Here is a 24,056-nt window from a genome sequence, read left to right on the forward strand (position 1 = left end):
TATATCAGGAAGGAGTGGTGGAGAGAGCATAACCAATGCATATCAATAAAGAATACCTTACTCGTCATAACTGTGTAAATAGGCATAGGCAAGAGAGCAAAGTATTAACTGAAATACATATCATAAATATAGCCAGAGAAATGTGTGAATTTAGCAGATAACGAAATGTGTTCCAATATTTAGTGAGACATCATGAAAAAGCCACTCTGTGGAATGCGATGTAGATGGAGTGTAATAAAATATTTATTGGAATATTGTATGACTTTTCCTCTTCACCATCCTTAAAATATACTTCGGGAAGACAACACCTCAAGCAGCGATAGAAGAAGCAGTGAAACACGAATTGAGTCAAAGGTTTCATTATAAATTCTTTATAATTTTATCCAAAGGGACCCTTTAGTCTTTCGGGACTATTGAGAGTCCCTCAAAATCCTCCAAAAAGAAGAAAACAACAAGAAAATCTCATTTACTTTTCCGTAAAATATAATCTTTATTCTCCATTTGCAGTGTGTCTCGACTATTCTTTGAATATTCCTCACAAATACCATAAGAAAACTTCTGTGTTTTCTTGTGTATATAAAATAACTTTCATGATTACAGTGATTAAATTATAGGCACTCTCCCTATACAATTCTACAATCATTCACATCGTGCCAACTTTGAGCAAACAATTCATCTACAGCAAGATAAACAGAATAAAACCAGTAATAACGAATCACGTGTTGTCTCACATTCCTGAGCTATTTAACATAATAGTCAATATTGATAAAAGAAAAGTAATCAACTGGAAAACATATCGCGCATAAATGTATAACAATTAAGATACTCAGTGTGTAGTGAATAAAACTACTAAGACGAACATTGAGAACGCTGTAAAGTGTTCAGGACTTGGGCTTGTGTCTTTTGGATCGTCTAATCTCCTGCTGTCTCTTGTCATCGCACGAGCAATCGTCCTCAAGACCGACCTGTGGAGATAAAACACCCTTAGAACTCTCTCTCTCTCTCATATCAAGGAAAACCCTTCAATCTCACCTTGCAAAAGTTGTGAAGCATCAATTCATTGGCCGACTGACGAGATTTGGGATCGTGTTGCAGACAATTCATCAAGAAATCATGTCCTTCTTGTGATAAACTGTCCGGCGCCTCAGGAGTTTCTCCCATTCCCACCTTAAACATAATCTGGAAGTTGGAGTCAAACTGGGCCCAAGGTCTCTGCAAAAAACAACCCAAAACATTAGCAGAACATCCAAACATTCTCTTTTGCATTCTTCTTCTCACCTTCCCCGACGCCATTTCGATCACCACACAGCCCAATGACCAGATATCAGCTGCCCTGCCGTGTCCTTCGGTGTTATTCTTCGTGAACACTTCCGGCGCCATGTACGCCTGCGTCCCAACATATCCCTGCAACTCTCCAGGCACCGTTGTGTGCGTCTGGAGCTTCACGGCGGATCCAAAATCACCCAATTTCAGGCAATTGGATCCGTTGGTGAGAAAAATATTGGCAGTCTTCACATCCCTGTGTACAATTCCATGGTTGTGGAGTTCACCAACGGCCGAGAGGAGTTGAGCTGTAAAGCGACGTGTCAGACTCTCATACAGACCACCTGACAACTCCACGAGACTCTCAAGAGTGCCTTCCGAGCAGAGCTCCATGAATATCAGCAGCTCCTCCTGGAGAATTACAAAAGAAAATGAGCAATATATGGTTTAAAATGGGCCATAAAAGATAACACATACTCGATGAATCTCCACTCCGTAGTACTTCACGAGGTGTTTATGTGTAATTCCCTCGAAGATCTTCAGCTCTTCAGCCACACGACGAATGGCTCTGTTCTCTCCCGGCTGAATTGTAATCTCTTTCATTGCCATCAATTCACCTGTCGAATTATTAACAGCCGTGTAGACTTTTCCGAATCTTCCCTGGCCAATCTGCAAAGGAAAAACGCGCCCAATTATTCAACAATTACACTCTTCTTAGACTGAAATTACACACCTTTATCCCTCGATGCCACCTGAATGTGACACTCCTTGAGCGAATGTGAATCTTGTCACAAGTATTGAGCGACTTCACCTGCCCAATAAGATTCCTCTCTCTCAATTTATTCTCCAACTCCAGATCCAATCGATTCACTGAATCTCTCACGCGAATCTGCCTCAAAGGTTGCGTAAAGTTGGTAATCTGCGGCACAATGATGGAAATGCCATTCGTTGATGTGTCACACGAAGTCTGCTTCCTGATCATGTCCGGGGAATCTGGCATGCTGGTGGGCGAGAGTCCAACTGCCTCTTCTCTCAGGCTCATCTGTGGCATCAAATTCTTCTGCGGTCCAGCTGTGATATTCATCTTCCCAGGCGTGACTTTTCTCGCCGCTGGACTTGTCTTTCGCGATCGTGGCGATGGTCTCTTGCGCTGTGGCTCTGTGGTGATGCCAATCACATGAGAGATACACTTGTCCATCATTGCCTTCATCTCTTCGAACTCCTTCTCGCTCAAGTGGCGCGAATTGGATGGATCACAGGCGAGAATGAGGAAATCAAATCCCTGCGCAGCCCATCTTGGTCTCAATCCTCGTCCTCTCTCACATCGCTCCATCACAAATTTCATCCACATCTTGGCAAATCCAATAATTCCCAGTGACAAATTGAACTCACACGAGCTGTCTTTGCACGTGACAATCTTCGTCTCCATCATACGCACCAAATCACGATGGTATTCAAAGCCAAACTTGTAGCCTTGATGGAGAATCTCTCGGGATCTCGTCAGCACCGCCGCCTTGTCCACCTCATCGAGATCCGCAATGTGCTTCACATGACATCTCTCCTCAACCATCTCAATGATCGTCGTCAGCTTCTCCCTCACCTTCAGCGCATCCCTCTTCAGCACCGTGATCGCCTCTCTCACCTCCAGACACACAAAATCATCGCCCTTGCACTTCCTCAGGTACTCCTCACTGTGATCCCGATGGAAGTCCGAATGTTCAATATCACGAATTAGCGTCTTGGCGAACGCCATCACCTTCACCGCCTTCTCACGCTCCTCCGTGAACAGCGACTGTGTGGCACGACAAATGGCCAGAATCTCCCACTTTGACGCCTCCCCATGAGCCGTCTCGTCAATCTGATCATCCAGCTCCGTTGCCCTTGTCACCAGTCGCGTCCCAATTGTCCTCAAGAGATTCCTCACAATCATGCAGAATCTCCGCGCGGCACTCGAGTGCTGTCCGGGAATCATCGGACACACCAGCTTCGTGAACATCCACTCCTTGTCCATGGCAGATCGCTGATGACCCTCCGGAGCGGCAATCAGCACCCACTGCTCCACATAGTCCAAATACAGCTCCATCACCTTCTTCACCGTCTTGTCAAACTCATCCAGAATCCCAATGTACTTCTCCAACTCCGGCTCCTTCTCACACAGCGCCGTCGTGATGTGCTTATTGTAGCGCTCACGATGCGTAATCGCCAAGATCAAGCCCTCCCTCAACTCCTTCATCAGCTGCTCCAGACTCAGTGGATTCGGCTGCACTGGGCGTGTCTCCAATCTCAATCGCAGAAACTCATGAATCACCTCCATGGGAATCAGCGATAAGAAGACAAATGATGGGACATAAGATGGCAAAGCCAGTTGTTCAAATTCAGGACTCCAAATCCCATATCTTCTCAACTCATCCTCCTGTTCCTTCTCCAGCGGTGGCTCCATAATCGGCGAATCAATCTCAAACAACTCACCCTCATCTGACTCCTCACTTCCTGGCTTCTCCAGCGTAATTTGCGCCTTCCGCAGCACAACATTGTGCAGTCGATGGAGGAAATTCAGACTCTTTCCCAATCCTCGTGACTTCAGCACCGTCTCAATATACTTCCTGTACGGCGAACCATGCGCAGGATTGCGACTGAAGAGATTCACCTCATTCACCAACTTCCCAAAATCACCCACCGGCGGTGTCGGTGTGGATTCCTTCATCATCGACTCCCCACTTATCGTGCTGTCATTCGAACTGCCCGACTCATTTGTCTCATCCAGCGTGAATTGCACCTTTGGCGGTGAGATTTTCGCACACTTGGAATCCACAGAATCTCTCCCTGAGTCTGCAGTGTCCTGCAGAGATGCTGTGGAATTCCTGTGACGCTCCTCAATAGCCACTGGCCATGTAAACGGTTCACTCTGCGCTCTGGCCATCAATTTTCCCAAAATCATCAATTTCAGCCTCTGATGTCGCGTAATATTGTACCATAAGCACATTGCCTTCACTCTTCCCACGAACTCTTCATTCTTGTAGATCGGATAACACTGTCCAAGTGCCTGAGTTGAGGGAAAAAGTGCCTCTGCCGCTTCTAATCGTGTCAGCAACACTTCTACTTGCTTCATCGCCAATCCCTGCTGATCCTGACAATCACGACAGTACATTGACAAGCATCCCGTGCACGGTTGACTCACTGAAGACATCATTGGACTCCTGCCGCCACCCTCCTGAGTTGAACTCGCCGAATCTGACGCCACACCACTGTCCGTATCACTGGCCACGCTGGAGGTGCGCGAGAATCTCGGCTGGAATCTGTACGACATGATCTCATTGAGCAAATCCCCAATTCCCTGTCTGGCTGCATACAAGTACTTGTCCTGCTGCTCCAGCGTCCGATCAGCGTGCCACGCTTGCAATTCCAACCATATTAAGTCTTGTAGTTCCGTCTGGTATTTGTACTCTTCATGGGAGAGCTGAAAAAAGCGAGAAAAAAGCGTCCAAATTGACATGATAATCTCTTGTTTGTTTTAAATTAAACGTTTGTGAATAGATAAAATTTTCCCCGGACAGGAAATTATACATAAAATGTGAGTATTTGTATTACTCTCACTTTTGCCAATTAAATTTCAAATCACAAGTGTGTTTGAGTACTTGAAATATAACTCACTTTGCTTTCCTGCTTATCCACACTGCCCAGCTTAATGAGATTGGCAAAGGTTTCGTGGAATTCCTGTCGATTCTGGATCTTTGGCATGTCAGTCTGATCGAGCTTGAGATTTGCCGCAAAGGCCGACGGCGGGGCGGACATGCGACACCCCACAGGACGTGACTGGACACTCATATATCTGTTGCTGCACTCAATCAACGTCCCACCAATCTGTGTTCCTCCCGTCGTCGTGACCACATTGTTATTGTGGACTGTGACATTGGACGGAAGGCTCTCCGTTCGCTCCTCAATGCTGGCATTGCTCAGTGGTCTGGAGTGACGATTCTGCATCAGATTCACCGCCGCCGAGGCCATAGAAGACAGCTTAATCTCTCTGTCTGTCTCCCTTTGCAGCTGCAGCGTGCGCTTGTCCGTCCTCTTGTGCTCATCCTCGATGAACATCTCATTGAGAATGGCACAATCCATCGTGTTGCGCCGATTCACCCTGGATCTGGACATCCTGGCGGCGCTCCTCTTGCCATTTCCCTCCCTGAAACAACATTCACGCAATTTTTAGCCACCGCAACACGATAAGACAACGCACATTTCACCGCCAAGTGTGACTCACATTCTCTGCTTCCTGTCCCAGTCGCGATTCTTTATCTTGATCCTCGTGCGTGGCGGTGTGCTTCCGTACTCCTCATAGCGCGTCAAAAGATCATCAGTGGACGAAATTGGCACAAAATCACCAACATCAACTCCACGATCACCTTGTGGCGCTTTCGTGCGAAACTCCACACTGCAAAAAGGAATGCAAAAAGAAGACTGATCAAGAGTCCAACCAAAGCCAAGCCTGTGTAATTTCCTCCCGCTTCGATATCACAATTTTGATAACAATATATAATACAACAATAACTCAAAAACCGCCCGTCAAGTGTTTGTAGATGTTCTTCTTCAAACAAACACCTCAAACAACCGCAAGAGATTTTCTGATTAGAAAAACTTCTTTATCAGAAAGAAGGAAACTTGAGTGTGAGAGAGAGAGTCACTTTAATAGGCCAACTCACGATCTCTTCTTCCCCTTGAACTTCCTCATGATCACACGACGAAGGAGTTCCCAGCCAATTGCTTGACTTCTCAAATCAATCTTTCCTACTTTTTCTTCCCCTTCTCTTCCTTGTGAACAACAACACTTCCTCAACACCGATGACAATGACGAGCTGGCATCACTTGATGCTCCCATTTATAGATTCACCCTCGACAGTGACTCTCGAGTGGATCAAATCCCGCCAATTAGCATTGATAACATATCGGCAAATATTTATTTATAGTGCCGTGAAAGCGATTTCTAATCGATCACAGCAGAAATTGTCCCGCATAAAAGGATTTTTATCTGTTTCTGCATTTGCCATGCGATGCCAAATAGACGCCAAAAGCTGACTAACACTCTCTTCAGAGGGGTTCATCAGCCGACCGCTCTGCGTGCACTCGTGAATTTTGATAGATTGATTAAGAAATTAGCGAGAGAGACAAAGAGAATTGTGGGTCAAGAGACGAGATATTTGCTTTTTTCGCTTCTTCTTTGCACACAAAACACTAAAATATATTTGATGAGTCTTTGCACTGAAATGAAAACCACTCGCAAGGTGTTGTATTTCCATAAAACAAACACAAATTCTGCGTGTTTTTGGCATTTCTCAACTTCTGCTCAGTTGCTAACTTTATTTTCTAGCTTGTTTTATTGTGAAAAGAATTATTTTATCCGGTTTATTGAAATTTCACACTCTTCTAAACGACATAAATTGAAATTAAATATTTTTTAAATTTTTCCGCGAAAGAATAAATTGCTTGCATTGCAAACTTCACATTTTCTGACGTTACAAGATCTCAAATTTTCTACTTTGTCAGCTGATAAACCCCCTGGGAAAGTGGAAAAATAGGTGTTTAGCAATTTTCACGGGTCTTTCATCACCTTGAACACTGGTATGGCTTCAGTGCAGCCCCCATCGGCCGTCCGGGCAGACGGAAAAGTGCCTCCGGGAGGAATAAACCGGATTCGCGCCTCTTTTCGCGCATTGTCTCCCCATTATTTAATTAATCACAATTATACACCCATCGCGATAGTGGCCCGCGAATAGATAACGATAAGGAGTTGTGTGTGTGTACTCTAGTCTGGAGACTCCCCCGAGTGGCTGTCGCCTCCGGGAGTGGAGACTCAGCGCGAGGCCGGTCGCGGGTTTTCCCACTCGACTGTCTCTCTGCGTGGGGAGGAAAAGTGAGAGTGACCTTTCCGGAAGCGCGCTGCTTCTTATGCTAATCGCCGCCCTTCATGCACTAATTGCCTGTCACGGTCGCACTCTTTGCATGCTCAAGTGCGCGGCTGTCGAGGAGATCTGGAGCTGGGATAAGTGACGTCTTGGCCGGGAATCCCAGAATCGCGTCCTCCGCAACTCTCAATTACGTCACAGGAAAGTTTGGGGCCGCGAAAAGCACTTTGGCACAGCAATTGAGCTGATTTTATCTCACCACTCACACGGTCAGGTGTCTGGCGCCTTGACGAGGTACTTTCCCTGGTCAGAAGCCCTCCGTGGCTGGGCAAAAAGTGGTCCGCAAAAAAATGATTGCGCAAAATAATCACCTGTCGTCCTCCTCGCCGGAACTGTAGTTGATCGTGATTCCCACGCGCTTCTTCCAGTCGGGATCGGCCATTGGGTAGCTTTTCGGGCGATAGCACTAATTTTAGACACCGCCAATCACCATTTTCCCCGATTTTTCACGGTTTTTCCACGCAATTCCGCACAAACACGCAAATTCCACGGCACTCACCGACTCATCGACTGACGTTCATCGATTTGGGACGCGCGCGGGTTGCCAGCGCTGTCACACGCGCGATGGCAGCTCGCGCGACCGAAGCGCCGCCACCCCAGCAATTGATTCCCAAGCGTCGCAGAAGTTGGGCGAGTGCTGGAGAAATTTGTGAAAATCCTGCGGAAAAAGGATACAGACGTGGTGGAAAGTAGTGTAAAAGTGAGAAGCTGCATTTGAGCTACGAAGTGAGGTAGGTGTTGGTGCGCGGGCTGTGGTATTAACAGCGTGAGGACGGATGATATTTTGTGCCTTCTCATGCGGTCTCCCGCCATCTTGAATTTGTGGCCCCAAATCTCTTCCTTTTGCTTTTCACTGACCCAATTGAGGGCCTCTGGCGCCACTTTCACTCCACAGACATGGTTGGATCGCGTGTCTACGTGGGCGGTTTGCCGTACGGCGTGCGTGAGCGCGACTTGGAGCGCTTCTTCAAGGGCTACGGCCGGACCCGAGACATTCTCATCAAGAACGGATATGGATTTGTGGTGAGTGACAGACGGAAAAAATGCGCGCAGTTTCTTGGCACTGAGACGGTGTGTTTTGTTTTGTTTTTTCTGCAGGAGTTTGAGGACTACAGAGATGCAGACGATGCGATATATGAGCTGAACGGGAAGGAGTTGCTGGGCGAAAGGTAATTTGCTTTATATTCCCGTCACAAACCTCCCGGAATTAGCCAAGAAGGGGTCGATGAATGCTCGTCAGGTCGCCAGATAAGGGCATGAAGAGGCGGAAGAAGCTTCCCGAAAAGGCATTTCACGCCCAGTCTTGTTGTGACTCATTGGCGAAACGCTTGAGATTCTACCTGGAAATCCCAGCCATCTGGCCAACTGGCTGGCATTCTTTCGCCCCGCAGAAATGCTTAAACCACTGATTAGAGAGTCCACAGATATACGTTTTGAGGCTGATTTGGAGGGGCAGACAAATACCAAATACCATCCACTCTGAAGGTTCATTATAGATCCTGATAATTCAATAAACATAGGTCTTCTTCCAGAGTCGTTGTTGAGCAGGCGCGAGGCCAGGCGAGAGGTGGTCATCGCGATCGCTATGATGATCGTTATAGTCGCAGGGGGCGCTATTCTGATAAGTAAGTCCATCCTTTTTCCTCTTATTGCCACGGACTCGAAGCTGCTGAGTCGTGAAGTTGTTGTAGAAGAATGTTTCTGTGGTAAATTGGCTCACAATTTCACGGTTTATTATCATAATCAACTATGTATACAGTTTTGCCATGTGTTTCTTTCTTTTCTGTATTTCACAAGCTCAGGAAGACGATAAACTGTTACATTGACGAATGAATTCTCTGTAAAATAACTCATAAGTCGTCATTTAATCACTGAGTTTTGTTTTATCTGTTTAAAAACGTTATTATCAATAGTCTCGTTGAGTGCTTAACTAATATTGCATTGCAAAACTTTCACTAAAAAAGAACGTAAAAAACAATTTGGCCATTGAAAACTATTTCAAATCAAATTTTTTCCCTCATTTTGACATAAAATAACCTCATAACATGCTTTTCTATTTCATTTTCAACTGATTTTCAATAACAAAGCATGAAAAATGGGCAAAATGACGGTTTTTGGGTCTCTTTTACCCCAAAAGATTCCATAAAATAATTGTTTCAGTGGGTCATTAACCCAAAAAAAACCTGTTGTACAATTGGCATACTTTGTGTTCATAATTGTTTATAATGTCGTTTTGTTGTGTTTTTTTCCCTCTTGCAGATCATCATCTCGCTATGGACCACCTTTGCGCACGGAGTATCGCTTGATTGTGGAGAATTTGTCGAGTCGCGTGAGTTGGCAGGTAAAGAAACTAACGCAGTTCTTGTTATCATTCTTTCAGTATTTCTTATTTCATATATATTTTCTATATTATGCATATATTATTTCTGATCAAAATATCTCTCCCCCGTTTGGGGGGATGAAATATCGATCAAATGCAAGAGAGAGACTGTCTCGTGGGTCACACTGGCAAAGAGTTGGATTTCTCCTCGATTACCTCGTGGTTGAAGGATGAGAGAAGAGGCCTCTGAGATGATGATCTTCGCAAATATCGACCAGCTCGAGATGTGTTTTCACATGATAACGGAAAGAAAATATCCTCAAGAAGTTTTGCTTGAATTTTCACGCGATTGTGAGATTGATTCTCGTGTGTGGATTCATTGCACCATTTGGCGAGGCGAGGCGTGCAGCTCTCTCAGACGAAATGTGGGTCCTGGTTGTCTTCTGATGGTCTTCTGGCTTTTCCCCCTGGTTCCTCCGCCCCGTTCTGGTCTTCTGGCTTGCGAGCTTTCCCTGACGGTCCGCGAATAGTGGTTGAGATGTCTCTGCAGCCCCCTGAGATGTGGACAAAATGACGTTGTGTTAAATGGTGCAAAGAACCACAGAGAATCTCTGCACTTTGCATTTGACGCTCTTAAAGTTAACTTTCATCCACAATAATAATAATAATAATCTTGAGGACATGTGAAAACACACAACTGACGTGTTGACAATGATGGCATTGATGAGAGTGGCAAGAAAACAATTAGAAGAAATACACACAGAGCGTTGTGTGACGGCGAAGAAGGCAAAAAAAAGAAAAGAATCGCAACGAAGCGAGGAAAGAAGAAGAAGCCCACAAAAGACAAACAAATGATGATGTGAAGAGAGGAAGGAAGATGCATTGAGAACCGCACACAAATTCATGGATGACGACAATGTGTGGCATTGAAAGCACGCAATATTTCAGCGAATGTGATATTATTTCTTTCTTTTTTTTTAACATTCCACCAAATGGTTTATCTTTCTTTTTTTGGTGATAAGCAATTGATTGCTTTGGCGCTAAAAGAGCGTAAATGAGTGTGTGAGAGAGAGAGAGCAATCGATTGCTTATACTGTTCCCTTGTTGGTTAATGATTTTAACTCTTATTTCACGCTAACCACATATTTTTTTCTTATTTGTCTTAAAATTGCATGCAATTTTTTCCCCTTAATTTTTGTAAAAAAAAAACAACAACTACATTTTTCGTCACTTGTAGCTTCTTTTAGAGCAAAAAATGCTTTGGTTGTACTTAATTTTCTTTCTTTTTTTTTGGTAAAAGAGACAAAAAAAAATTAGAGATAAAGAGGAAATAACATCGACATAATAATATTAAAAATTGTAGAATCTACTTTGGGTGTGTTAAAAACACATTAGAAGAAGTAATTTGATGGCAATTGATTGTATTTTCAGTCTTCAGAGCCTTTCAATTAAGTCAACTCAATTCAAATGACTGTGTTTTTTTCACCCCTAAATAGATTCTGGAATTTCATTTTTTCCTTAAAAAAAAGAAAAGAACACAAACTAAACACGCAGATGAAAAGAAAAAAAAACATTGTGGATTGAACATTAGTAAAATGTTGTAATATTAATGTTTTATTCAAAGAAAAGCCTCCTCTAATTGGGGTCCGGGCACGTGAGCGGGACTGTGACTGTGACACGGGGGCCCTCTAAATGGCATTGTGGTGGCGAACGCGCGTTGGTGCCAATGGTGTAAACTAAATGAGAGATGAAGAGAGCCAAATCTGCCTTGCTTGATGTGCTTCTTCTGGTCTCCTTCCCCCCAAAAACCGATCTTCGAAGAGAGAGAGAGAGAGAGTGACCAAAGACGATAATCTCGATGCGCTTCTCCTTCCGCTGTGTGTGACATCCTCACACAGATGATGTGGTTTTCCTAGATGATGGGATGTTTGACGTCAACGACGACTGTTGGTTGCTTTTGTAGCGAGCGAGTGAAAAGAAAAAGAGACAGAGAGAGAGAGAGAGATAAGAACAAATAGCCAAAAGGTCTTCTCCAGCCTGATCAGATGATGATCAACCAGAACAAGTCATCCAAACAGAAACACACACAATTCTCCTTCTATCTGTGGCCCTTTTCCGATGACGTGGTGGTGTGAAAAATCTATCTGGTGAGGACAAGAGAACGATGACCGAAACACGAGCCTCAAAATCCGCGCGAGCAAACTGACTGTGTGTTGACCTGAATAGACAGAAAGCCTCCTTTATTGTGTTCCTGGATTTGGGATGCAATAAAGGCCCTCTTGGTAGCGCTAAAATGGTTAATGATTGAGTCCAAAAAGAGAGAGTTTAGAGGCTGATGAAAAGGTAAAAAGCACATAATGTGTGAATTTATAACATTTATATCTTTTTTTTTTTACTCTGTAATAAGAAAAGAAACATTAATTGAGCAATGACTGAATATTTTGAAATAAGACAAAAATTTAACTCTTCCGTCATTGCTCGACACTTTTGCAAAATGAAGAAGAACAGAATAAGACGAAAGAGAGTGAAAGCGAAAGAGAAATGGTAGAAAATGGTGATTTTTTCACATAGATTTTAAATCACATTTATTTTTTATCTCTGCTCAGAAAAGTAACAAAATGATTCTTTTTCTCCACAGGACAAGGTTGCAATTTCTGCAGAGAAGAAAATAATAAGAAACATTGAGATGTTTTTAGTGATAAACAGTCGCTGATCGCACTTAGAGAGACTTGGATGTTGGGCGTCTAATCAGCATTTAAAACACATCAAAGTGATGATGAACTGTGAGGGGCGCGCAATTCTGGCTTAGGGCGATGCTGCTGATGGTGGCAAATCTCTCCTCCTTCTCGATGTCCTCGTGTGCGTTTGTGTGTGTGTCTCCCAAAAGGGTCTCTCTTCTGATGGTTCCTCCACTCTGACGCTGTGTGTCTTCCTCCTTGACTGGGCAGATGACATCCACTCACCTCATCTCTTATCTCTCTCTTTCCGCCCATCCGGGAGTCTCTAGTGCGATCTCGCCAATGCCATGCGACGTGAGAAATTGCAGCCTTGTCCTTCTTTATCATCATCATTTACTTGATTATTTTTCTTTAAAAACACATTTTCTTAATAATTGATTATAGAAAAGATATCAATTTATCATGTTTTTTTTTGTTGTTTGTTAAATTCCATTTTGATTCATTCAGTTAATTGAAAGAGAGATGATAATTGGAAACGGGATGTAAGGCACACAAGTGAATTTTGATATTTCAATGAACAAGAGACTTTGCATGACACTGTGAATTATGTTGTTCTAATCGATTATTATCTCTGGTATGTTCAGGACCTGAAGGATTACATGCGCCAGGCTGGTGAAGTGACTTATGCTGATGCTCACAAGCAGCGTCGCAATGAAGGGTGAGTGAATTTGAGAAGATTCTCTCATTTTAAAGTCCTTCAAATTGACTATATATAAAATCTATTCTTTTTGCACAGAGTCGTTGAATTTGCCTCGAGTACCGACATGAAGACGGCAATTGAGAAGTTGGACGACACTGAGCTGAATGGACGTCGCATTCGTCTGGTGGAGGATCGGCGATCGGGACGCGGTGGCGGTGGACGTGGCAGATCACGATCGTCGAGCAGTCGCTCGCGCTCACGCTCACGTAGGCGTTCACGCTCACGTTCGCCACGTTCCAAGACCCGCAGTCGCTCCAAGTCACGCGGACGCTCCAAGTCCAAATCGGCAGTCAAGTCACGCTCGCGATCCCGCTCCAAGTGAGTTTCCTTTTGAAAGTCTTTTTATCTCTTGCGCTGGATTAATTGATGTGCTTTTTTAATTTTGCAGGAATTCTCGTGACAATTCCAAATCCAAGTCTCGTTCGCGTTCACTGAAGCGTGATTCGCGCTCACGATCGCGTTCTGCTAAGCGTGATCGTGACACACGTTCACGATCGCGATCACGATCAAAGTCCGTTAACAACAGGAAGTCAATGTCGAGGTTTGTTGTGTGATTGCAAATTTTACTACAAAAAAGACAATAATAATTGCTGTTTTTGCAGGGATCGTTCTGATCGCTCTGAGGAAAAAGATCGCAAATCACGTTCGGAGTCGCCAAAGAACAATGGAGGATCGCCTGGACACAATGAGAGCATGGAGGATTAGATAAGCCATGTTTCTTTTCTATATTGAATTAACAAGAAAAAAAGAGGAAGAAGAAATAACATTTGATCAACTTTCCGTGTATGAGAAATTATGCAAATTGATCCGCATAAGATTTTTTTTTAATATAAATTTCTAAGTGAAGAAATAATTGTGTCCAATTCGCGATGATTTATATTTGATGTTAATAAAAATGTGCAGAGTTTCTTGTACATGAAAAGAAAGAGAAAAACAACTAAATATATTGAGTGTGTATTTAGGAATGGGGATTAAAATTGGCATTCATGAGAGAAGAGGAAAAAGAACATAAATTAAGAGTATAGAATTGCTGAGCACACCATATATGATTAAACAACAACAAAAAATAGTAAATTTAGAAGTAACTTAAGGAAGAATAAGATCACTTTTGATTTGTGGTTTTTTTTTATAGTATAAACTAACATTTATTTAGAGAGAGAAACAGAGAGATTAGTTTGATAGTCCTTTGATATTTTATACAGAGAAGAATGGAAGTTTATTTTATTCAATAGAATCTATCAATTGAAATAGTCTTTGCAAAAATCCAACTGCGAAATATTGTAATTTACATATTTTCTCCCCAATATGGTACATATATAATATTAATTATAGTCTCTAGTACACATTGAAGTCCTACACATTGGATTTCTTCCCCCTTTTTATTAGTGGCAAGAAGATATATATATATATAAATAGTAATATTTCAGTAGTTCTTAAGGAGAGCCGGAACAGTTTTTGAGTAACAAGATTTGAGACTATTTTCTATAATATAACCAGATTGGAATATTTGGGAATAATTTGATTTTAATGATAAGAAAATGTGTAAAGCCGATATGTAAACCTCTTCTACACACACACAGAAATTGCTATATTTGGAGAAGAAGATGATGAAGAAAAAAAACGTACATTGTAAACCTTACTTGTATAATGACAATTAAAGTACGTTTTATTGGAGAAAATCTGTAAGATCCCTTCAATTGCAGAGAGTTTTTTCGAGTGCAATTCAATTGTGATAATGAGATCTGTTTGGTTGTGAGATGGGAAACTTCTTGTCTTAACAGTCTCCGAAGTAATTGACACACATTTAATGTGGAGGATTTTTTTTTCTTCCCAATTTTTTATCAATTTGGCAAAACGCTTTTTTTTATATAAAAAACCTCAAAATTTGACACAACATTGCTCAATGACTACAAAGAAGCACGCTTTTCAACAATAAGAACTACAATTTCTAAAAGGCAATTTATAATCTCTCTGTCAAAATTTGGCTGAATTTCTGATTGGCCCCTCGAACAACACTCTTTCATAATCCTTCTTTTAACATCGAAAACAGATCTCAAATGCTGTTAAGAATTGCACTCTTGTGATGAATTCGTCCTTAATTCCTGTCCATCTCTTCTCACACAGACGCGCGCTCGAGACTGAGAGTGCTCGTGATGATGTCCGTGGGATGGTAGCCGGGATCCAGCAGGAGTTCGTGATTGATGCATCCGGTGCCGCCCAGGCAAGTGCAAGAGCACACGGACATCTGGTCGTCCTGCTCGGCGGCGCAGTAGTTGTGCTGTCCGGGAATCCACTTCTCGCTCACGTTCACGTCGCTCTGGTAGTTGAAGGTGTGGCCAGCGGCGATCTGGGCCTCGGCCTCCTCGCGTCGGATGTCCTCGGCGTTCATTGTCATGAAGCGTAGCACCAGCAAGTTGATGCTGGCCGCCACCACGGCCAGGCCAAACAGGATGAAGACGAGACTCAGCGCCACGTAGCCGGGCTTGTTCTGCAGCGCCGAGTCGTTCTGCAGCGCCACGTAGTCGCCGAAGCCGATGGTCGTGAGGGTGATGAAGCAGTAGTAGAAGCTCTCGAAGTAGCTCCAGCCCTCGTAGCGACTGAACACGGCGGCGCCGGTGGTGATGATGATGGAGGAGAGGAAGCCGGTGGCCATCATGAGGTTCATCTCCGTGGCTTCGGTCTCCTTGCAGCGCATGTAGCGCTTGAAGCGTCGGATCACGACGGAAGCGAACTTGTTGAGACGCTCACCTGCGGAGAAGGTAAGTTGGCAGTTTTGCTAACATGTCTGGCACACTTCTCACCGATGCTCTGGAACATGACGAGACCCAGTGGGATGCCCACCATGGCGTAGGCCATGCAGAAGGCCTTGCCACCGATGGTGACGGGCGTGGAGTGGCCGTAGCCGATCATGGCCAGGACGACGGTGGCGAAGTAGAAGGCGCCGGCGAACTTCCACTGCGGCCCCGCCTTGTGCGGCTTATTCTCGATGATGACAATCTCCAGCATGCGATAGTCCTCCTGGCTGATGTTGTACTTCTTCATGAAGTTGTTCCGGACGCTCTGGAGGAAGTCCCAGCGGCGGCTCTCCGTCTCCGACTCGAGGGCGTCGAACACGGCGGCGCCGATGAGGAGATAGGTGAAGGTGCACACGACGAGCGAAAGAGTACGTACATTTTGTCGCTTCATCCTGCATTTGAAGTTGATTCCTCCTGGCATTTCCTGGAGCTCTGCAAAATATCCACACACAACATGTTCGCATTTTCCCGCAGCGCAAGTGTGTGACTTTTTCTCACCGCGATTTTCAGGGATTCATCATCTTTTTCTCACTGCTTTGTTCACCACACACAACACTCATTGAATGGAGAAAACGATAAGAGAGACAAAAAACCGCCAAAGCGCGGATTGATGCAAAAATCCTGCCGATGAATTGATTCTAAGCACAAAATCCTGGTGTTTCGGGTCACTTTTCCAGGGGTTTTGCAGAAGACAGGCGGAAGAGCTTGGCGAAATGGAAGCGAGAAAAATTGGCGAAATGAAAGTGTTATCTCCAGCTGAGACTGAGCAGAGAGGACAAGAGTTATTGATTTTCCTCTCTCGCGCGCGCTCAACCCCCAAAATCACCCTGGCGCGTCCCGAAGCGCAGCCGAAGCGCGCTGCCACGCAGAGAAAGGAAATCCAGAGCGGAAGCAACAAGTGATGCCCAGAGGCGAAGCAAAAGGTATTTTATGTGAAACTCTTTATTAATTCCATAATCATTCACAATTTGTAGTTTTACACAACTTGCGCGTGGGTGTGTTTTCAACACAGGAAAGAAGAAAGAGACCTTTGAAAAGAGTGTCTAAAATTGTTTAATAATGTTTATAGAGAAAAAAAATCACGAGTCGCCGCGCGGCGACTTCTTTCCCAGAGAAACTTTATGTTGTGGCTTAAAGAATTACAACTCGGAAAAAGTATAATTCTTAAGAGCATTAAAATCACCTTTGCTTGTTTTGCTTTCACGATTGCCGTCGAGCGCAATTTCTCAACATTTATCATCATCATAATAATATCAGAGAGAGAAAAAAGAACATTTAAAAATTAGTAAATTCATTATATGATTTTTCTTCAGAAAAATATTCCACCAATTATAATTGTCTTAAGTGTTAAAATTTTTTTCACCTCTTATTTTTGAGAGGCGACGAGTTTTTTTTTGAGACGCTTTTCAGCCAAAATTTCTGTGATTTTACATTGATAATTATTGTTACATTTATTGTACTCTTTGAATGTGTTAGAATTCACTTGATAGCGTATACTGGTTGGCGATTCGAGAACACTTCATGCGCTGTCCTCTTGATATCGTGGCAAAATATTGAGAGAGGCAAGTAATTAGACGGTTCAATCAACAACTGTTGCAAGGGAGAAATTATTATTTCTTTAGTTTCAAGTCGATATGACTATATAAATCAACTTAAAACCTCATTTTGGGTATTTTTTTCGACAATAACCTGAAAATACAACATTAAAAGATACTTTGAAATGCCATTAAAAACAATTAAGCACAAAATCAAAGTTTTATCGAAACGAATATAGCAAGTATTTTAACTCTTCAATTTCAGACCAAATTATCTCCTCCTTTTATTGATGAAAAATGTGATGTTTTCACGGATTTTGGTCTAAGAAAATATCTTCCGATAAATTAAGATGGGAAATTCATGGCTTAACCATGATTTTATGGAATTTTCCCACTTCCACCAGTTGCTGATTGAACCCCCCGTTCCGTGATGTGAGTCTATTATAGTAATGCTATTTCCGGAGTCTTTTGCGACGCGCGCCATGGGCGGGAATGTCGGGGGAGGGCATTTATCCTGAGAGGAGCTTCCAGTCGAAGCGCTGGTTGTTGGTGTGCGTGACTGGATAGCACGGCGGCTCAGTCACGCGCCACTCGTTCTCGCCCACCTGTTCAGTGGCCACGAGACTGCAGTAGGAGACCTTCTGCATGACCTTGCTGAGCTCCGATGACTGCCTGGGCGGCTTGGCGCACAGATCTCTCGTGCAGGCGTCCAGAGTGATGGCGTGACCCACAATCAGCACGTCTCCCGTGGTCTTCTTGATGATCTCGCGCGTGATTCGGTCATTGCGCGCGTAGAACTGATGCAGTGACTCCTCGAAGTGGTTGTGCAGCTGATCCGTCGGGATGAGTGCTTGGTAGTCCATCGCGACGTTGTAGCCGGCGTCCGTGAGCTCCTGACGCGTGCACCACTCCACAACACTGTCGCCCGAGTGGGCGTGCCAGGCGAGCCACTCAAAGAATCCCGGCTCCAGATTGATGGGCAGTGAATCCTTGAGGTGCATCCCTTCCAGCACGCCAGTGGCTGTCTGGACGCAGCGATAAGACGGCGACGCGTACACGTGAGTGAAGTTGATGCCCGCCTCTCGCAATCCCTCGCCAATCAGCGTGGCCTGATAGACACCGACATTGGTCAGCGGCGAGTCCTTCTGCCAGCCCAGCATCACATTTTTCCTCCGCGGCAGCACCTTGGGCATGTTCAAGTCTTTCCGGTTGTAATTCCCGAACTCGTCGAAGCAATAGGGAATCCAGGAGCCGAAGGTAAAATCCACCCTCTCGCCGTGTCGCATCACGAAGATCCTCCGTCCGCGTCCGGAGACCTCCTGAGTCACTTTGGCACTCTTGTCCACCGCCTCGGACAGGATCGACGCGTTGGTGACTTTGCTGACCATCTGCTGGAAGGCCTGCGACACATCCGCACCGTAGAGATCTGGCACAGAATTCTCCTTGGTCACCGCGACGTCCTCAATTGGAGCTGTGCTCTCTGAGGAGTTGTCCTGCTGCTCCGCCTTGCCATTCGACGGCTCCGGCTCGTCCATGGGCGTGTCCACAATGGCTGGACACTTGCAGAGCTGCACCGTGCGATGCATAGTCCAGGCATCGGATTCCGCCGTGCGTTCGGTGTAGTTCTCAGGCAGGAAACCATTCATGCCGGTCAGCCAGGAGATGCCCTCCACCCAGCCATCGGAGCTGTTCTGCAGAGCATCGCTGCTCAGGTAGATGTAATCCCCAATCATCAGCTCCAGCTCGTCGGGCTCACGTGGCGTGTGAGGATAGAGAATCTTGTGCACTTGCTTGGTCGCGAGTCTGGCGTCTCTCGAGTACAGTCTCAATTCCCATCCGGACGCACAGGCGGGATCCAGTGAGTCCACGAGTGCCTTCAGGGCGTTGAATTGAGCATCCGGGAATTGATAAGCCAGCGTCAGGTGGAGTGACTTCACGTGCGGCTCCAGGGAAATGGCTGAAAGACACACAAAAAGCGCATTAAGAGATGCTGGAAGTGGAAGGAATAGAACGGCACTCAAGGGAAGGAGACTTTACATCTGCTGCTGCGCGGAATGCACCGTGCCCCGGATGTGACTCCGCCACACCACGGAAAACACGCCACCAGCGCGTCCAGCTGCTCGTACGTGTCGCTGATAACTGTGGAAGTTATCGTGTCCACGGAGGCGCGCGCACAAAGAGAAATGCAATGCAATGTTATCTCAGACAGACTGCGGGGAATGCGGTCTGGACACTTACTTGAGTTTGACACTTCCTTCACGTACTGCAGTGCCAGACGGTTGAGGTAATTGGCGTCCTCCTCGGCCACAAAGAAGCCCATGAAGTTGTGGCTTGTGTACAGCTCAAGCTTCAGCGGGCGATCCAGATTGGCGGCCGCCTGTTCAACCACCTGCTTAAGGGCGCGGGAGAGCTGAGGAGCACACTCATCCGGAGCCTGGAAGGGAAGTGAGATTCCAGCACAAGTTCAAAAAATACAAAGGAATACGGAAAAAGGACTCAATTTAATTATGATTTCTCCTCAGGAAGCATTCGAGTGGGCGGGGCGTATAAATGGGCGTGACAGTTTAGGTTTATCCCTTTTAAAACCACAGGTGAAGAACCAATTTTGCAATATACACTCGACTTGGTGTAGTTAGATAAAGTAATGAGACACACATTGAGTCATTGACGATGATTTGCAGATTTTTTCCGGTGAATGTGTTGCTAAATGACTTGCCGAAGGTCTTCATTTGGCATTTTGCTCTCTATTTTAGCCAATATCCGAGCTCATTTATCTTATCCTTAAGGGAATCCGTTTAATCAATGAGGAACCTCAATTTATTATTGAAAATCCTCTCTTCCCACTTGACTTATCGCATTCCAGAATCGTTGAAAAATAGGCCACAAGCTGATAAATCAACATCACTTTCACATTGTCTTATCAAATCGCTTCTAATCTTTCTTTCTATATCGGCAGAGAAAGAGCAAATCATCGTTAAATATTAGCTTTTCTCACTGACAAGCGATGATAGTGACTGGCGATGATCAGGAGGAGCTTCTTACCTTGAAGAAGGAGACCAGCGTGATGTGAGGAGTGAAGTTGTGGGCTCCGTTCCAGCCGCACAATTCCTTGGATTTGGCCCAGAAGTCGTGCAGCTGCTCCAGGAAGTGTCCTGTTGGGCAGGCGTACAAGATGTACTCCCTGGGCGAGCACTCGTCCAGCGAAGGATCATTCACGTGTGTGAGAAGCCAGTCCGAGGCCAGCTGCACATCCCTGTTCCCCGTGGCGGCCAGAGCCTTTTCCCTGCAAGATCATCAGCCCTCGTGAAATCCTTCTTCAGCGAGAGACGCTCGCAAGTCGCCCGGATACTCACGCCCTGTGCTTGGGGAAGCCCATCTGCAGCAGCGTCTGCAGGGGCGACAGGTGTTGCTTGGAGATCTTCGTGGGGGTTGGATTTTTCCGGGGCGGAAGTGTCGCCATCGTCAAAAGGAGGAGACTTTATCGCGACTGTGCACGCGAGACAATTTTACCACGACGGACTGCGATAAGAGAGCCTCCGGTCAAGTTCAAGAGCTTCGCTTTCACGGTGACCAAACACAGAAATGAGCTCTTTTTCGCAGCGACTTGACAGCTGACTCGACAGCGCTTATCAAAATAAATACACACAATGCGAAGTGTGCGTACGTCGAATGGGAGTTTGACGGAGAGTTTCTCTCTCTCATGCGCGAGAGTGAAATTCGGGGTGTTTTATCATAAATTCCGTGGGAAATTGATAGGCAAGAGGCGCTAAGTTAGCCAGGAAGAGACATTGCATGGTAATTTTCCACTTGACTTGAGATTAAAGAGCAGTTTTAGGGGTTCAACCATTGGGCGCGATGCGCCTTTTAAAAATAACATAAATACAACCACCGCGCATTCTCGCTCTTCCGCTCTCTTTCTCTCTTCAACTTCTCTCTCGAGTATTTTGAATATTTCTATGTGTTTAGTGTTATTGAATGAGTGTAGTTTTAGTATAAAATCAATCAAAATCAATTCGTGATGACAGATATTGTGAAATCTTGTGAAATTATAGTGATTTTCTGTATAGGTTTTATTGAGAAGCTCTCTCAATTCTCTCACGCATTATCTACATCAGAGCCACCTTTGAGCAGACATTGAATGATGAAATATTTCATGAAACATGAAATACATGAAATAAATTTTATTCTGACAATTTAAGACAAGAAAGATAAAACAAATAGAAGAGATATAAAAAAAGAAATAAGAAGAAATCTTGATGTTAGAATTTTGTCTAAATATTTCTTCTCTAAAATACCGAAATAATTGCATGAAATTGTCATGTTTCACTGATGTTTGATGAAATCTCCTTCAAATCACAACCGATAAATCTTTTATTATGATCTCTGATTTTCTTTTCATTTTATGTATTTTCCGTATTTTCTGGTTCTCAACAGAGTCACTCATTTTTTTTATTTCCCTTCCAAAACAGGTGACTTTTATTCGTTTCGGAAGGAAATGTTGCCACAAGTGAGGGAGAGTGAGACAAACCGCCGTGTTGGACGAGATCTCAAGGATGTCCGGATTTTGCGGCAAGAAATCCGCGAGCGCAGTGAGGGAAAAAAAAGATCTCTGTGGCCAAAAGAAGTGCTTCGAGATATTCTGCGTGGTGTGCAAAATATTCCACAATGGCAACGAGATGCAAACACGAAGTGAATTGCTCAGGCAATTTGTCCAAGATCAATGTTTTTGGCGCTGGGCAAAGTTCAGCCGAAATTGACGTAGAATTTGGCCACAAGAAGAAGAAGAAGTTCTTCTCTAGTCATTCTTGCGGGGGATTTTCTATTCACACACTCACACAATTGAGATCAATCATCTCTCGTGTGTTTTGCTTTGATCATTCCTCGAAAGTTTTTTTCACTCTGTTGTGCATTAAAAAATTTTCCATGCGAGAAGATATTTTCTTCAGATCAAAGCTCAAAATGTTGCTGTTCGACCTTTAAATTACTTTTTATGCCCGGTAACATTTCAAGACACCCAATCAATATATCGCCAAATAATGAGAGGAGATATTGCTGCTTGTCAGTGGAAAATGCCTGTGAAAAATAAGCATGAATGCGGAATTTGTGCTATAAAAGATTAACTTTTTAATTTCGTGAAATCGAAAGAATTTGAATAACAGGAAAGATTTTCCATTTTTTATCCATTAAATTCTATTCTTCATTGCAAAATGTTGTGCAAAATGTCGTTTTATTTTAAAGTCTTCTATAGAATTAATTCATGCCAGCTTTTTATTGGTTTTTTTTTCTCGCGACCAAAATGCAAAAGAACGACTGCAAAATTTCATGAATTACTTCTGACTTGAAGAACTGAATTCATAATTTATCACATAAAAGTCATAAAAGAGAGTCCCAAAATGCAAAACATTTTGAAATTTTGGGAGAAGATTTATGGAGTTTTTCAAGCGAACAACATAAATTACAGTGAGAGAAAAAGGTGACAAAGTGTCGGCTTTTCATATGCAAATGATTTTTATGGCAAATATTGCTCATGTCAGATGACAAACGGGAGCGAATTTGAATTCAATGTGACTCACTTGCAGACTCACTCAATTACTCACTAACAAGTGCCAATAAATGAGATTCTTTGTGATAATGGAGAAAAATTGCCGCATGAATTTGACTGTTTACTTAGAATATGGAAAGATCTCTTCAATTGCTTTCATGTGAATTTGTCGTGAGTTCCGGCTTGATCTTGATTCCATGGAAGTGACAAGACAATATTGACTGTTTGGCAATTCTTTTTTTCTTGCCTCATCACACCGCGATAAAGCAATCAAACAGTCTTCTGTGGAAAAACTTCTCAACGCATTGCGGAAAAGACTGTAAACAAATTTCTACTATAGCACAAATGGTGAACGCGCTGTGTCGTCAATATTAAAATCCACATCGCATGGCGGGTGTTATTGTGGGGAAATCCCAGAATTGCCTTCATTTGTGTGCTATCATTCGCTTAATTCAATTAGTGTTTTTAATATGAAGCCGTGCATTGAAGAGTGAGAGGAATTCTCTCTCTCACTTGACTTTTTCAAACATTCAATTGACCGGTTTGCAAGATTGTCCACGATTATTTCTTTTTTCCGTCTCTCTGTCTTCCAGAACTCTTTCCACGTCCGCTCCGGCTGACCAGGAACCCCTCGGGGGCTCAGAGTGCCTGGCAGGAGGGAGCAAATGGTGGGGGCCGCGAGACTGTTACAGATGCTGCAATGCGACGAAAAAATCCGCCACTTTCACCACCAATCTGGGCGGGGAGGTGAAAGAGATGACTCTGGCCACCAGTGATGCGATAAAGAGATCAATGCTGCGGCACAAGGAGCTGCCAATTGGATGATAAGTGATTGTTGAAAGGATTTTCTGCCTGACCAGCGTGTTATCACCTCAACTTGACCCCAATTCTCAGGTGAGCGCGTCGAAGAAGCTCTTCTCACAATTCAGGAGAGACTTTTGGCCTTTCAATCGTCTCAACACGAGCGCGCAGAGATTCCCCACCAATCTCGCTGAACGCGATGCAAAGTTGAGCGTTTTTTTCTTGGCTCTTTTGAAGTCATCGCAAAGAGCATGATGGATTTCTGTGTTTGAGGGAAGTTGAAGACATTTTGGCAAAAACTTCCCGTGAGAGCAAAAGTCGGTGAGTAAATTTGCACTGCGGTAATTTTTGTGCAAAAAATAACTCGTTGGCGATCAACTGAAAGCTGCCTCAAAGTTCAAGCGT

The 24,056-nt window shown here is 44.2% G+C and overlaps 4 protein-coding genes across 8 annotated transcripts; 1 reads left to right on the top strand and 3 right to left on the bottom strand.

The window, feature by feature from the left end:
* Window positions 1-476: 476 nt before the first annotated feature.
* Window positions 477-7,726, bottom strand: LOC132257185 (mitogen-activated protein kinase kinase kinase 4). Of its 3 annotated transcripts, none has more exons than XM_059753980.1 (8): window positions 7,532-7,726; window positions 5,522-5,692; window positions 4,915-5,443; window positions 1,997-4,720; window positions 1,741-1,932; window positions 1,279-1,674; window positions 1,033-1,212; window positions 477-965 (listed from the first exon to the last, which is right to left on the bottom strand). In XM_059753980.1, exons 1-8 carry the CDS (start codon window positions 7,600-7,602, stop codon window positions 882-884), a joined length of 4,347 nt encoding a protein of 1,448 aa, XP_059609963.1. In that variant the 5' UTR covers window positions 7,603-7,726; the 3' UTR covers window positions 477-881. The 3 variants fall into 3 exon arrangements, with proteins under 3 accessions (XP_059609963.1, XP_059609964.1, XP_059609962.1); XM_059753981.1 differs by lacking the exon at window positions 7,532-7,726 and adding an exon at window positions 7,427-7,491; XM_059753979.1 differs by lacking the exon at window positions 7,532-7,726 and adding an exon at window positions 5,961-6,304.
* A 99-nt stretch (window positions 7,727-7,825) lies between these two features.
* LOC132257197 (serine-arginine protein 55) lies at window positions 7,826-13,966 on the top strand. 2 transcript variants are annotated; one of them, XM_059753996.1, is made up of 9 exons: window positions 7,826-7,951; window positions 8,116-8,243; window positions 8,319-8,389; window positions 8,741-8,845; window positions 9,480-9,561; window positions 12,863-12,936; window positions 13,015-13,296; window positions 13,367-13,519; window positions 13,581-13,966. In XM_059753996.1, the coding sequence occupies exons 2-9, from the start codon at window positions 8,118-8,120 to the stop codon at window positions 13,681-13,683; spliced, it is 996 nt and encodes a 331-aa protein (XP_059609979.1). In that variant the 5' UTR covers window positions 7,826-7,951; window positions 8,116-8,117; the 3' UTR covers window positions 13,684-13,966. The 2 variants fall into 2 exon arrangements, with proteins under 2 accessions (XP_059609979.1, XP_059609980.1); XM_059753997.1 differs by having other exon boundaries at window positions 8,753-8,845.
* Window positions 13,967-14,090: 124 nt separating this feature from the next.
* On the bottom strand, window positions 14,091-16,697 carry LOC132257203 (two pore potassium channel protein sup-9). The gene is made up of 3 exons (XM_059754013.1): window positions 16,272-16,697; window positions 15,780-16,205; window positions 14,091-15,726 (listed from the first exon to the last, which is right to left on the bottom strand). The coding sequence occupies exons 2-3, from the start codon at window positions 16,192-16,194 to the stop codon at window positions 15,095-15,097; spliced, it is 1,047 nt and encodes a 348-aa protein (XP_059609996.1). The 5' UTR covers window positions 16,195-16,205; window positions 16,272-16,697; the 3' UTR covers window positions 14,091-15,094.
* Window positions 16,698-16,703: 6 nt separating this feature from the next.
* Window positions 16,704-21,075, bottom strand: LOC132257187 (ecdysteroid-phosphate phosphatase). Of its 2 annotated transcripts, XM_059753983.1 has the most exons (5): window positions 20,662-21,075; window positions 20,351-20,591; window positions 19,547-19,742; window positions 19,346-19,447; window positions 16,704-19,265 (listed from the first exon to the last, which is right to left on the bottom strand). In XM_059753983.1, the coding sequence occupies exons 1-5, from the start codon at window positions 20,766-20,768 to the stop codon at window positions 17,818-17,820; spliced, it is 2,094 nt and encodes a 697-aa protein (XP_059609966.1). In that variant the 5' UTR covers window positions 20,769-21,075; the 3' UTR covers window positions 16,704-17,817. The 2 variants fall into 2 exon arrangements, with proteins under 2 accessions (XP_059609966.1, XP_059609967.1); XM_059753984.1 differs by lacking the exon at window positions 19,346-19,447.
* Between the last annotated feature and the right edge of the window lie 2,981 nt (window positions 21,076-24,056).

Source organism: Phlebotomus argentipes, unplaced genomic scaffold, assembly GCF_947086385.1.
Source record: "Phlebotomus argentipes unplaced genomic scaffold, Phlebotomus argentipes genome assembly contig_42, whole genome shotgun sequence".
In the NCBI taxonomy this organism is placed as follows: Eukaryota; Metazoa; Arthropoda; class Insecta; order Diptera; family Psychodidae; genus Phlebotomus; species Phlebotomus argentipes.